Raw genomic sequence first — 14,836 nt, forward strand, 5'->3', positions numbered from 1 at the left:
CTTCCTAGCCTGTCAGAATGGCCACCAGGCAGACTATTAAAGCTCTCCCTTCCAAAAAGAAAGAAAGAAATGGAAGGAAGGGAGGGAGGGAGGGAAAGGGAAAAAGAAAGGAAGGAAGGAAAAAAAAAAAGCCATGGCCAAAGAATTCTGATCAATAATCACATAACATTTTTTTAAATCTTGATTGGAAACTGGGCAGAGATTTCCACTATCAGCCAGCCTTCAATGACCTCCCCTAAATGACTCTCCGCATTTTGGACTCACGTTCCTCTGATGCAGCTTCTGGGGCAGGAGAACAAACAGAGTTGTAGAAAGTATTAATACTTCACTTGATGAGCTGGGCAATAGCTGTTTGAATAAATCTGCACTTCTCTTTCATCATTCATGTGTCTTCAAGAATATTAAAGGACTGACTCTCCTCATGCCAGATGACAGACTTGATATTTAATCTTTGCTTTCCTCTTAAACTGTCGTAGTTCGTATCTTATTTGATGGGTTGTAAAGCAAAAGACACCACAGTTAACTGACTGCAAAATCATGAGACTGTAAGTTACAGATTTATTCAGTGAGATGCTGTGGCTGTGTATTTTTAACTGTGTAGGGCTCATTTTTCTCACCAAGGTAATAATTATTTTTTCTATATCAGATAGGGACAATCTGTAAATATTCAGGTAATTGGCCAATGTTTTCTCTTTTTTCTTGGTTGAATAGTCTCTTCAGTTCAGTGGTGGCTGCTCCTAAATGTTTTGTTTATTTTATTTTATTTTATTTTATTTAGGTTTTAGGGTACATGTGCACAATGTGCAGGTTTGTTACATATGTATCCATGTGCCATGTTGATTTCCTGCACCCATTAACTCGTCATTTAGCATTAGGTATATCTCCTAATGCTGTCCCTCCCCCTTCCCCCCATCCCACAACAGTCTCCGGAGTGTGATGTTCCCCTTCCTGTGTCCATGAGTTCTCATCGTTCAATTCCCACCTATGAGTGAGAACATGCGGTGTTTGGTTTTTTGTCCTTGCGATAGTTTACTGAGAATGATGTTTTCCAGTTTCATCCATGTCCCTACAAAGGACACGAACTCATCGTTTTTTATGGCTGCATAGTATTCCATGGTGTATATGTGCCACATTTTCTTAATCCAGTCTATTGTTGTTGGACATTTGGGTTGGTTCCAACTCTTTGCTATTGTGAATAGTGCCGCAATAAACATACGTGTGCATGTGTCTTTATAGCAGCATGATTTATAGTCCTTTGGGTATATACCCAGTAATGGGATGGCTGGGTCAAATGGTATTTCTAGTTCTAGATCCCTGAGGAATCGCCACACTGACTTCCACAATGGTTGAACTAGTTTACAGTCCCACCAACAGTGTAAAAGTGTTCCTGGCTGCTCCTAAATGTTATTTGAGTAGCTTAACTAATTGAATAAAGTCATTTTAACTTTCCTGATTTTCTGTTTAGTGAAATTCCTGCTCTCAGTATGTTAAACTGGTATGAAATTTTCTGTAGCCAGGGGTTGGCATACTGCTTTCCTGTGGGTTAGAGGTTTCCTGCACTGGAAATAGAGTACTCCAGGATTACTGTTATGGAAAATCGACTTTGTCACTGGCTCCCAGCCCTGTGCAGGGAAATGTTTTTTTCAGGGATCCTGCCCTGGAGATGAAAATCAGGTTCTAACAATGTTTCCTTTTTAAATGGAGTTATCTGCAGCCATGCGTGGGAAAAAGAGCAGAATAAAATAAAACTTGCCTGCTTTCTGAAGATAACTCAGCCTTAGCTCGCTTGTCATCCATGCTTGGTGTTAAAAACTTGTCAGATCAGTTGACTTCCACAGCACTTAGCTATTGCATTTATGTTTATTCTTTTGTTTTTCCTCATCTAGCATATCAGTGACAAAAATTATCTAATTGTTTTCATTGTCACAGTCACAGGAGAGCTTAATTATCCATAAGCACTTGGCTGTCATCTTTTTTCCTCTCACTTTTTTCTGGTCTGGGTCTTCCCAGTTCTGTGTTCCTAATATCCAGCTGCACAGGTCTCCAATTTAAATGAATTATGATAATTAAAGTCACCATGTAGATGATAAAGGGTGAGAAAGTACCCCAGTCACTTATCCATGAACATTCTGTCTTTGTTGACAAGAATTTCTTACAACCTAGGGATTATAAACCATGGGTTTGAGCTTCAAAACCTGCTTCTTTGGGTTCCAAGTTGTTTATTGCATTCATCAGCTCTCCACTTCAGCAACCGCAAGTGTGCTAACTCCTGTTCAGGGTTGGCAAAATGGCACTTTTTTTCCTTCTTGCGTTAAAACCATTTTGCCTTCTTTCAAAAGCCTGCTGGGCATGATCATTGTTCCCAGTGTCCGAATAATGGAAGCCCTATTACCCGTTGGTTTGTCCCTACTGTAGCCATGTCTTTAAGTTACCCTGTGCTACTCATGTTTGGTATGTACGAAGAACTGAAGCAAGTTCAGACATAGAACATTTTTACCCTACCCCATCTTCCCAATTTGTTTTTGCTATAACCTGCACGGTCTAGTTTAATCTACTTTTCTCAGTGTTTTTTTGGCATTAAAAACTTCCTAAAAATAGGTTTATTTTCAGTGGTAAAATGCTATGGATCTTTGTTACTAAAGATAAACATTTTCCAAAATGACTTTAATACATTATTTACTTGTTTAACAGATTTTTTTTTTATTGCCTACCATGTGGGAGACATTATCAGGCACTACGGCTGCAAGACAAAATCCCTGCCCTCAAGGACCTAATATTTTACTGGAAGTTAACCAAAATGCACTATTAAGCAAATAAATTAACTAGGAAATTTTATTTTCTGGTAAGAGTGATAAAGAAAATAATTAGGTTGACTGGCCAGGTGCAGTGGCTCATGCCTGTAATCCCAGCACTTTGGGAGGCCGAAGTGGGTAAGTCACTTGGGGCCAGGAATTCGAAACCAGCTCCATCTCTACTAAAATATAAAAATTAGCTGGGTGTGGTGGTGGTGCATGCTGGTAGTCCCAGCTACTCGGGAGGCTGAGGCAGGAGAATCACTTGAACCCAGGAGGTGGAGGTTCCAGTGAGCCGAGGTTGTGCCACTGCACTCCAGCCTGGGCAACAGAGCAAGACTCCATCTCGAATAATTAATTAATTAATTAATTAATTATATTGATATGATAGAAAGTAGCTGAGAGCAAGACAAAGATTTCATAAGATGATGTGGTCAGGAAAGACTTGTCTGAGAATTGCCCTCTGACCCAAAACCTAAAGGATGAAAATGAGCTAGGCTTTCAAGGGAAAGTGCGTTCCTGACAGAAGGTGAGGAAGTGCAAAGCCTCTGAGGCAGAAAACTACTTGACGTTCTTGATATGCAGCAGGGAAGTCAGTGTTAACTAAATCATAGTGAGCAAGGGGCAAAGGTTTGAAACTTAGGAAGGTGACAGACTGCAGTACTTTGTAAGCCAGGCACAGAGTTTGGGTTTTATTCTCTGAGTAAAATGGGAAGCCATTACAGCATTTCAAGGCAGGAGGGTGACTCAGTTTGATTAATGTTTTGAAAAGACCACTCAGGTTGTTTTGTGGTGAATGGATGATTGGAAACCAAGAGCAAAAGCCGGACAACTGGTTAGGAGGCCATTGCCAATATCCAGGCGAGAGACATTGTTGGTTAGGACGTAAGAAAGGAAAAGAAATGGAGAGACTTGAGATATATTTTGGAGTTAGAGCCAATAGGATATGCTCATTTCATTCCTACATCTATCTAGTTTATAGACATGGAAATTGAGTCCCAAGGAGATTAAAGTAATTGATTTAAGTTTATACAGTAAAAGAGCTAGATTTCAAATGCTTTGCTAGAGGTTCTGAAACTTCAGTGTGCATCAGAATAACTTGGAAGTCTTGTTACAACACAGAATTCTGGGTCTCGTTCTATGTTCCCAGTGGGAACATACCAGATGGAGGCTTTGGTTTGGTAAGTCCAGGGTAGAACCAAGCATTTGCATTTCAAGTAAGTTCCCAAGTAATGCTGATGCTGCTTGTCTAGGAACTACATAGTGAGAATGCTCTATGTTTAGGTTGTCCACTAGTGGTATTGTGAAGCTGAAGATTAAATTACATGCAAGAGAAGGTGTTCCTGCTACTCTGGAAAGCTAACAGCTTACTGTCACATCAGGCATTTTAGCCAGTCTACACAAAGTAGAATGAGAGCACTAAGGCAATTATCTTTGAAGAAAGGAAAGGGAAGTATAAAATGGATTTAATTCACTCGATAATTATTCATCTTTGCACTTCATTCTGTCTCTGTAGTCACTTCCTTTTTGCCCAGACAGACTGATAGAATTATAGTCATCATTTGGTAGAATGAAGTGTGAACTAAAAGAGCCTGATATTTAATATGTTTGTACAGTTTCTTCTCTTTGTAACAGGTGTTACGAGAGTAAAACCATCTTCATAATTAGGAAATGGGGAATCTAATATTTGAGCAGTAAACAAGGCTATGTTTCACGGAATCCAGTAATACTTAAGCTGGAAGTAACTGCTGGGGCCAACCCTTTGATTTTTATAATTAAAGAAAATAAGATCCAGGGATATAAAACAACTTATTCAAGGTAATGCAGTGAATGGGAATCATAGCTGGACCTGCTTTTTTCTGCTATTCTACCTGTGTTACATTTCCTGCCAATACAACATTTTAATACAATAGGTAAGGTGAAAAAAATCCGTCAATCATCCAGATACTCTTTCTTGCATTTTCCATTACCAGTGTCACAAATGAAAACATCTGGATGAACAACTGACTTTTTCACTTCTATTTTCTAAGTTGGTCACCTGGTTATTGAGTCCAAAAAAACTCTTTCTGTCTTCTTCAAATTACATGTAAGACTAAATGTCTAGACCCTTTGTGCTACAGTCCTTTGCCTCTAAAGGCAAAACTGTAGGCTTGATGACACTGCAAATGGTGTTTGAGTATCTCTAAGGTCATCAATAAATGAATACTGAAGCATCTTACAGCAGAGCATACTAATTCCCCATGGATGTGCTATGTATATGTGATCACAAGATAATATTCAGCCCTGCAAAGAGGCTTAAAGGACAGAGTGACCAAAAATTGAACACAGTAGATAAGGTAATTTCACAGTAGAGCAATAGTTTGCTTAATTGTCCTAGACAGAACTGATATTGATACCTTCAATTCCCCTGTCACTTAAGATAAAGTCAATAATTTTTGTTTCTTTCTTTCATCTGGTAGTTCCAATAAAGTATGTTGCTGCAGTTTTTAAGGGGTACACATTGAGCAAATGTTGTGAATAATAGTCAGAGAGAATTAATACAGGAGTGGAGGCATAAAGTCCTCACCTAATGAGAAACTTTAAGCCATGAAAGAAAGAGTCATATCAACGACAATATATTGAAATGCAATTCAAGTCGTCTCACTCTATAGTCCCAGAGAAGGCAAAATGTCGCAGTTACATTTTTTTGTTCACCAATGAATATTGTTTAAATTTACTTATAGGAGGTTTTGCTTAAGTTGATTCATTTATCTAAAAGTTCCTCTGCTTGTCTAAGCAGGAGTGCTCAAACTGTTGGTTTAAGGACTCCTTTTTACCCTGAAAAATTTGTGGATACCTCAAAGAGCTTTTGTTTATGTGAGTTATATCTACCCATATATGCCATATAATTAATTTAAATGGAGAATTTAACTTAGAACTTAATTTACTTTAAAATGTTGAAAATACAACCAGTATATGTTAGAAATAATTAACATAAGAAAACTGACTGTATTTTTCCAAACAAAAATATTTAATGAAAAGAGTAGCATGGTTTATATTTTTGCAAATCTCCTTAATGTCTGTCTTACTAGAATAAAAGTGCATTCTCCTATATACCTCTGTATTCAGTCTGTCATGATATTTTGTTTTGATTGAAGTATGTGAAGAAAATATGGTCTGACACATATATAATTGGAAAGAGAGGACATAGTGAACTCTCTTAAGGAAACCTGGGGACCTACAATGGTTCTTAGGTTGCACTTTAAGAAGGATACATTCAAAAGAATGCTACCGTTGTCATTTGCGATAGAGTTGGACATTTTTTGAGAGGCTCTGGACAGAGAATGGATGTTGGAGCCAAGCAGGCCTGTGTACCATTGCTAACTGAGCCACTTTCTGAACCTGGATGTTAATGTCTCTGGGCCTTACCTATAAAATGAGTGCAAGTCCACTTAACCTGAATATTATTATGAGGTTTAGAAATGATGTGCATAAAGTGAAGCTGATTAGATATTCCATGTATTAGTAGTTTCCATTATTGATTGCATTTGGGACTGAACTCAAGGTGTATAAGGGAAAGAGAAGGGGATGGATTCAGCTGAGTAGGAGCAGATTGAGGGAAACACTAGGTAGAGGCTTTGAAGATTAAAAAAATAAAAGAAAGAAGTATAGAGAAATTAATCTGTGTAAGGTTAGAGTCATAGTTTGATTGATCTGGGTATAACTGAGTAAATCGGGCCCAACAGCCTTTTGGAAAATCCACATATTGCTGATTTACAATGTTTTTATTCTATAACTCATTTATAAAGTTCTGAACTGACTTATTGGAGTGGAGGACAAAGACCCTTATTCACCAGGAGCTATGGATTCACTGGACATAGTTGGACAGAAAGTAAGAGATGTAGGTAAAACCAGATGGCAGAAGACTTCATTTTCATTTATGTATTTGTTAATTTATTTTTGAGACAGGGTCTTGCTCTGTCACCCAGGCTGGAGTACAGTGGTACGATCTCAGCTCACTGTGATTCTCGCACCTCAGCCTCCTGAGTAGCCGGGACTACAGACAGGCACCACCATGCCCGGCTAGTTTTTTTTTTTTTTTTTTTTTTTTAACATTTTAATTTTAATAAACAACATGACAGAAAGAAAAGTAAATAAATCGAGAAGCAAGTAGAATCCAAATATCCAAATAGTGGGTGTGTTAGATAAAACTATTAAATAGGAATAAAATCAGATAAGAAAATTGCTTAAGACATTGAGCCTACTATTAAATATTTAGTGAATGTAGGGAACAAAGGATAACATAATGAAGCTAAAGTTTAGGAAACATAAGTGTTCACCAATCGCACTGTCTTAGAAATGTGTATATAAATACATACGTATATATGTGTGTATATATATTGATATTTACACAAATGTGGATATATATTTTTGCAGGTTTTTATACATATATTTGAGTGTGTGTGTGTAAATAAAGTTCACAGAGATGGCCTGAAGCTTAACCTAAGATATTTCTATTTCAAATTTGATCCTATTTATAGGCGTATAATTTTTGTATTTTTAGGAAAGACGGGGTTTCACCATGTTGGCCAGGCTGGTTTCAAACTCCTGACCTCAGATGATCTGCCTCCCTCGGCCTCCCAAAGTGCTGGGATTACAGGTGTGAGCCACCACACCTGGTCAGATGGCAGAAGACTTTCAATATTAACCTAAAGATATGAAATAATGATAATGTTCTCCTAATTTTTGTAACATTTACAGGAGGCAGAGCACATTCAGAAATCTTACTTGTTATCTCATACACAGATTACTTCCTACAGTTATATTTGCTTTATGTATTGATGAATACCTATTGACAGAAATATGCCAGCTTTGAGTTGCCTTCTAGTGTATCTTCATATAGTTGGTTTTTATATCTGGACTTGAGTTTATCATTGCTATCCGTGCTATCTGTAAAAGGATTGGCCTGATGGCATCTCCCATACCATTGCCAGAAGCAAGTCAGTTGTAACTTATGTAGAGATGAAGAAGCCATAAATAAGAGTGTGTGAATGAAGTACAAATTAACAGAAAAACTAGGAGAACTATGAATCCTGTTGGTTTAAGAGACAATCTAAAGGCTAAAGGTTTCACTTATTAAAATCAAAAGGAGGGGCTGTGTGCAGTGGCTCACGCCTGTAATCCCAGCACTTTGGGAGTCTGAGGCAGGTGGATCACGAGGTCAGGAGATCAAAACCATCCTGGCTAACACGGTGAAACTCTGTCTCTACTAAAAACACAAAAAATTAGCTGGGTGTGGTGGCGGGCGCCTGTAGTCCCAGCTGCTCAGGAGGCTGAGGCAGGAGAATGGCGTGAACCAGGGAGGCGGAGCTTGCAGTGAGCCGAGATTGCGCCACTGCCCTCCAGCCTGGGCGACAGAGCGAGACTCCGTCTCAAAAAAATAAATAAATGAAGGCCGGGCGCTGTGGCTCACGCCTGTAATCCCAGCACTTTGGGAGGCCGAGGCGGGCAGATCACAAGGTCAGGAGATCGAGACCATCCTGGCTAACATGGTGAAACCCCGTCTCTACTTAAAATACAAAAAATTAGCTGGGCGAGGTGGCGGGCACCTGTAGTCCCAGCTACTCGGGAGGCTGAGGCAGGAGAATGGCGTGAACCCTGCGGGGCGGAGCCTGCAGTAAGCCGAGATCCTGCCACTGCACTCCAGCCTGGGCCACGGTGAGACTCTGTCTCAAAAAAAATAAAATAAAATAAAAAATAATAATAAAATAAATAAATAAATGAAAATCAAATCAAATCAAATCAAAAGGAGTGTTAGACATCATTAGGTCCAAATGAATCTGAATGCAAGGAGAAAACAGGCTTCCAATCTCCAGACTGCATTTCCAAAGCTGTTCTTACAATACAAGATACCAGCAAGTGTCAGCAAAGCATGTGTATGTTTAATTCTCAAGGTACTTTTTTTAGCATGAAATTTTACAAGAAATTCTCAATATTTAATACAAAGCAAGGCTGCAGGAAGGAAGCAGCCTTGCTGTGTATTCAATTTTGAAAATTTGAATGAATGTAGAAGGGAGTGCCTTCCAAGAACCCTCAGAGCTTCATGGAATTGAGTTTGAAGGCCCCTTTGAGGAGACTGATTGGTGTGTGGGGAGTGGATGAGAATCTGAAGCCAGAGAAGTGCAGATTATCAGTGCTGAACAAACATCAAAGATGGACCTTGCCCTAAAATCCAACATGCATATTTCTTATAGAGCTGGTCCTTCTTTTCAGTGACTTCTGCCAACTGGAAGTCAGGGGTTTATGAGAAGACCGTAATAATAAACTGGAAGACTCTCTTTAAGTAGCATTGGAAAATGACTATTTCTCATGCCAATACTAGGAACACTGAATTTGAGGTAATGTGAGAATTTCTTGATGATTCTGTCAATTGCATAAGATTCCCAGGCTGGAGAGAAAGATTTGGGAAGCATCTATAAATATAGGTGGTAAACGAAAGCCAAGTAATTATCTGCAGACTCATAAAGTCTACTATCATTAAAATTCTTAAGCAATGTCAGTGAAACTCCTGCATTCCCTGGAGATGATTCATCTTCTCCAAAATTGTGTCAGCAACCAGACATAACTGTGAATGTCTACAGGTCATCTTTGTAATAGTAATTTAGAGAGGTTTTTTTTTGCCATCATATCCTTTCTTTCATATTTTTAAATTTCTAAAGCCTAAGGCATATATTGGCATTTCTTTCGGTTAGAAATTTCTGTTTTTAGAAAATCGAAGAGCCAAATACTCCTGAGAATTGTTTGACCCACTGAGTTTAAATTATATCTGCCTGCAATATAAATTATTGTTGGATAAGATGCTTGTACAATTCCAGTGGCTGGAATACATAAACGCTGATTTAGGTCATTTCTGGCAGTTATTGAACAAAAGATTGAAATGAAGAGATTGTTTATCTATCCAAGAGACAAACTGTGTCACAGGGTCAAATCCCAGCACAACCGTTTAATATTATATTTGAATTTGTAGTTTGAGAACAATACTTAAGGAGTCCTAGAAGAATTCTTTTGTTTCAAATCTTGAAAGAACATGGAAGTTCAAAACAGGTGGTTCTCTTTTAATATGTGAATGTGTTTAATTCTGCTTAATATGTGGGCTCTGCATATATTACAAAAAAAAAAAGACATTTAGAAATGGCTTCTGAAATAATAGTATTGAACTAACCTGTTCAGGCCTTCCTCTGAGTTGATACAGGTTGAGTATCTCCTACTTGAAATGCTTGGGACCAGAAGTGTTTCAGATTTTAGATTTTTTAGGATTTTGGAATATTTCGACCCAAGCCTAAACATGAAGTTTATTTATGTTTTATATATACCGTATACAAGCTATATACATATCCCGAAGGTAATTTATGCAACATTTTGATATTTTGTATAATTTAATGTATGAAACAGAGTTTTCACTGTATTTGACTATGACCAGTCTTATGAGATCAAGTGTGAAATTTTCCACTTGTGGCATCATGGTGGTGCTCAAAAACTTTTGAATTTTAGAGCATTTCAGATTTTAGATCTTCAGATTAGGGATGTTCATCCTGTGTTTAGACATGGAGTTGTAAAATGTAGTTGAACCTTGATATTAAGCGATAAATACCCTGTACCCAATGCATTATCACAAAAAGGGGAGGGGCTAATGATATATCTTATAATATGCTTAACTGGAATTTTTGGTATCTAAGGACTTTGAACTAGGCAACCCCCCCAAGTATGGAGATACGTGAGTCATTTTCATCAAGCACATGACTTCATTTATTCTAGTTTGAAAAACTCATTCGTTTAGATATGATTCATCCAATCTAAGTGAGCAGGAGTGAAAACTTTTACTACATGGGCTTTTGCCCTGTAGATTTGCAAATGGCATGTTAAGATAAAGACTATCTCTCTTTGTCACATATATAATATGACACTTCATTTCTGATCTTCGTGGGCCCACGTTCAGATATTCACTTTGAAAGGGATATGTTTATATCAGTTCAAATTTGTCTTCTATGAATTAATTTTACTTTAAAAATAAGGAAAGTGCCAGGTGATCTCTCACAGACAGTGAATTTTTTGTTGATTTCACCTTGGCCAGCACAAATAACTACCACTGAGTATTCTCGTCTGGTTCCTTGACCTCCATAACCCTGTGGGAAGAGACAGAATGAGCCCTCAGAAGTGCTTAACTAGTTAGAACTTTGCAAGGTCTTTTCAAAATTCTCTCCAGTCCCTCCCTTCTCTGCTTCACCTGCTTCTTGAGATTGCAAGGTTTTGCTTCCAGCTTTCTGCATTTTTGCAAAAAAGCAATAAGTAAGCCCAAGTGTTACAGGAAATCTATGACATTGAAATCTCTGTCTCTGCATGTGATTTTGATGTTTCCTTTTTGAACTTCAACTTGACATTGCTTCATAAGTTACATTTGCCCTTCTATTTTTTTCTTCACTCTTTCAAAAGTTTGGCTTCGTTGTTAATATTCCTCACATATTTCTGTGGCTTTTCTTGTTTGCTTTGTTTTCACGGACTCTGTAGGGGGTCAATATTCAGCAGGTTGAATGTGAAATCAGGCATACAACTGCATTAGCCCTATCAGGATTACACATCAAATTTTCCAAGCAGAGAACCTTTTTAGGTTCTTTGCATTAGCAGCAGGAAGATAAAGAACAAGAAAGACTTGCAGCTCTTTTAAGGGTGTAGGTTATAACCCTTCATTCAAGTTAATGTTTGTTGATGTTCTAAATTTTTTTGAAGTTGACCCTTTTGGCCTCCCCTTATATGCAGCAATGCATCATCCCATCAGTAGAGGATTTGTAAAACTGTGTTTTGCTCGTTGAAAAACATAAAATTGCTTATAGATGAGAAAAGAAAAAAGCAGCATTTATTCAAGGGCCTAGAGACCTCTGCTGGTTAAGTGACTTGTTGAGTGTTTTTCTAGTTTTGTTTATTATTGAAAAGGTAAAATATACAGTTTGGCCTCAACAGTAGCAATTTCCTTTTGAATTAAATTATGGATAATCTGAAACATTGTTGAGTGAAGATACTGAGGTCAAGTCAGCTGGAAGAGATGTCAAGAATAATGAGTAGCATCTCCTAATTAAATACTGATATCAACTTTCATTATTAGGTTTACCTTGGTAGGCATTACCCTGTAGAAATGCCCTGTGAACACATAAAGTTCCAGAATGACAGCTATGATTATTTTCTGCATGACTTTGGGCTGAAGGTCTTCTACCTGAATGTGTTTATCATTATTCTTAATGGCACAAATTGTGCTTGAGGCAAGATTTGATATTTATGAAGACTTTTTATGGAACATGGAATTAACATTGTCTTTATATCTATTGAAAATAAGGAAAGAAAATGTGACTTCAATGAAGTACAGAAAATGTATTATCATTTGGGCGGCGGGGGGTAGTGGATAACAGTGGGCAATGTGGGAATTAAGTGCTACTTTGAATTCTTGTGTTAAGACTGGGCAGGACTTGATTTCCTGAGGAGGTTTGATAAAAATCAGAACTCATTTAAAGATTTTGGGTTCTAGGGTCATATTCCTGTAGATAACATTCTATCAATATGAAATCAATAATAAAAAATGATGATAGTCTTAAAGGAGAAAGAAATCATAAAATTTATCTATACCACATGTGGGAGTGAAGTATATTAGTGAGGGACAAGCTAAGCTATTCTCACAAAGGAGACTCCAAAATAAAGTAGCTTAGATAAGAAATTTATGTCTCTCTCACATTATTTTCCTCAAAAATGGCAGATGAATGTGGAGCTGCTTTGCTCCACACAGTCACTCATGGTCCAAGGCTGACAGGTCAGCATTTTCATCCTATGTAGCTTCCATGTCTGCACCCAAGGCTATTTCAGTTGTCGGTCTTTTCCAGTCAGTGTGAAGGGGAAAGAAGAGGTTGGGGAAAGTATCTTTAAGTGAATAACCCCAGAAGTTGCTCTCACCACTTTCACACACATACAGCTGGCATGAACTTGGTTAGATGGTTACCTCTAGCTGCAAAGCAGTCTGGCAAATGTAGTGCATACCTGGGAATATACCAGCCTGGTTAAAAGTGGGAGGGGGTGATGGGAAGATATTCTCTACTGAAAGGAAAAAAGGAATAATAGATACTTACAGGAGAGGGACAGTTAATTTTGCCATATGCTATTGGTAGTTTTACCCATGTTGCATTTAGGGATTAACAGACTGCAATATGAACCACAAAAATGGTATTCAGAGTAGGGTATAGGCACCTCCCTGAATGTCTACCTAGTCTTGTTATTTGCATAATATCTGGAAAAGGAATTTTATTATAAGTGTATTTTTGCCCTTTGATTGCATATGATAAAAATAGATTGAGTACACACTGAATATACACCTTTCTTCGCTTTTTGGATGCCTATAGCTCAACCTAATTGGATTCAAAAAATAAATGATATTCACGTGGCCATGGAAGAAAATGTCTTTTGGGAATGTAAAGCAAATGGAAGGCCTAAGCCTACATACAGGTGGCTAAAAAATGGTGAACCTCTGCAAACTCGGGTAAGCAAGTTAATGGTAATTGTGTCTTAGTCTTGACTATAATATTTAATATAGCCTCATTGCCATGGAAACGGGAGAATGGGGAATTGTTTCTAAAATAATATACAATGAAACACCATTATAGTGGAAAAAGTGAGAGTGAATGTAATTGATAAATAGAAAGTGCACTTAAATCCAATTATCCCACTTTCAATTAAGCTCTTGTACTAGATCTTTGGTCTTCAAAGATTAACATGTGTAACTTTATAATGGGAAAGTTATGCAAAAGTTCTGGAACATGCAATTGTGCTAAGATACAAAGGAAGATACATTCCAGGATCCACGACAAGAGAAGGGGCATTGACACAATACAGGATGTCCATCTAAATAGAGAAACACTCTGACAAAGAAATGTGAATGAAGCAGGGGCAGAGTGGAGATCCTGAGAATGAGGAACAATGTGTCCAATTTAATTTTCCTTATGTATTTTCCTACTGAACCTCAAATATTAATTGAAATTTGACATTTTCCTCAGGCTCCAAATTGAGAGGCAGTCTTTCATGCTGAGATTTCTTCCTCCAGTAGGCCACCCAGGAAAGAGTGCCTGCTCAGAGCAATGGACCCCACATGAATTTACATGACAGGAAGAGAAAGGGGACTGTTTTGCCTAACCTACCCCCTGCCTCATGCACCTTCTGCATTTACTGGAAGGGCTCCAGCTTGTCCATGATTCTGTCAATTATAAAAGCCAAACTCAAACAAATGGCAAGAGTATAGGTACCTAGGTACTGGTATTTTCCTCCTTTTGTGTAATTGTTACCAAAATGCCAGGGAGTTGGTCTAGGTCCTGTTGCTTGCTGTGCAGAGAGCCAATCACTGAGACAGTGAGTATTGCCAGGAAATAAGGCTTTGTTCAAGAGAATGGGAGATCAGTCTCAAATCCATCTCTCCAACCAACTAAAATTGGGAGTTCATGTAGCTGGGGAAGGGATGCAGCTGTGTGCAGGAAGGAATTAGGTGGGGGTACAGAGGCAATTATGACAGATGAAGGGTCTGGTGTGTCAGTGTCTGGATGCCATGATCTAGTGAGTTTGAGTCCCTTGCTTGAGGATCAACCTCCTGAGGAGTGAACTAAGTGAGACCAATGTAAGTTTCAAGTTTTAAAATTAGGCAGGTCAGTTTCTGTGTTTATTCAAAAACAGGTAATTATCATTTCTGTGGGACAACTGAGCTTGTTTCTTAATGTGAGGGAACATGAATATCTAGATTTGATCAAAGTCTAATAAAGTGTCCACTCAGCTAACTCACAACCCTGCGGCAAACAGAAAACTAGTACCTCTTTATATATATATATATATATAGAATGGCACGTCTCCTGGAGAGGAGTAGATCCTTTTTGATACTTATGAAAATTGATACATAAGTTGTATATCCTCAGAGTGACAAATGAGGAGGATCTTCTGTGCCACTTACTAACTTTGCCCCCTTCAGATTGGCCACTAGATGGTCCTCA

General features: G+C 38.1%; 1 protein-coding gene across 5 annotated transcripts in view; it reads left to right on the forward strand.

The window, feature by feature from the left end:
* CNTN4 (contactin 4) overlaps positions 1 to 14,836 on the forward strand; it is a 991,759-nt gene that overhangs the window by 806,419 nt on the left and 170,504 nt on the right. For all 5 annotated transcript variants that reach the window (XM_032149528.2, XM_058437175.1, XM_032149525.2 and 2 more), the window contains one exon: positions 13,208 to 13,344. In XM_032149528.2, the coding sequence (XP_032005419.1) occupies positions 13,208 to 13,344 (137 nt within the window). The remainder of the gene's footprint in view (positions 1 to 13,207; positions 13,345 to 14,836) is intronic.

The sequence above is a fragment of the Hylobates moloch genome, unplaced genomic scaffold (assembly GCF_009828535.3).
Source record: "Hylobates moloch isolate HMO894 unplaced genomic scaffold, HMol_V3 SCAFFOLD_4, whole genome shotgun sequence".
In the NCBI taxonomy this organism is placed as follows: domain Eukaryota; kingdom Metazoa; phylum Chordata; class Mammalia; order Primates; family Hylobatidae; genus Hylobates; species Hylobates moloch.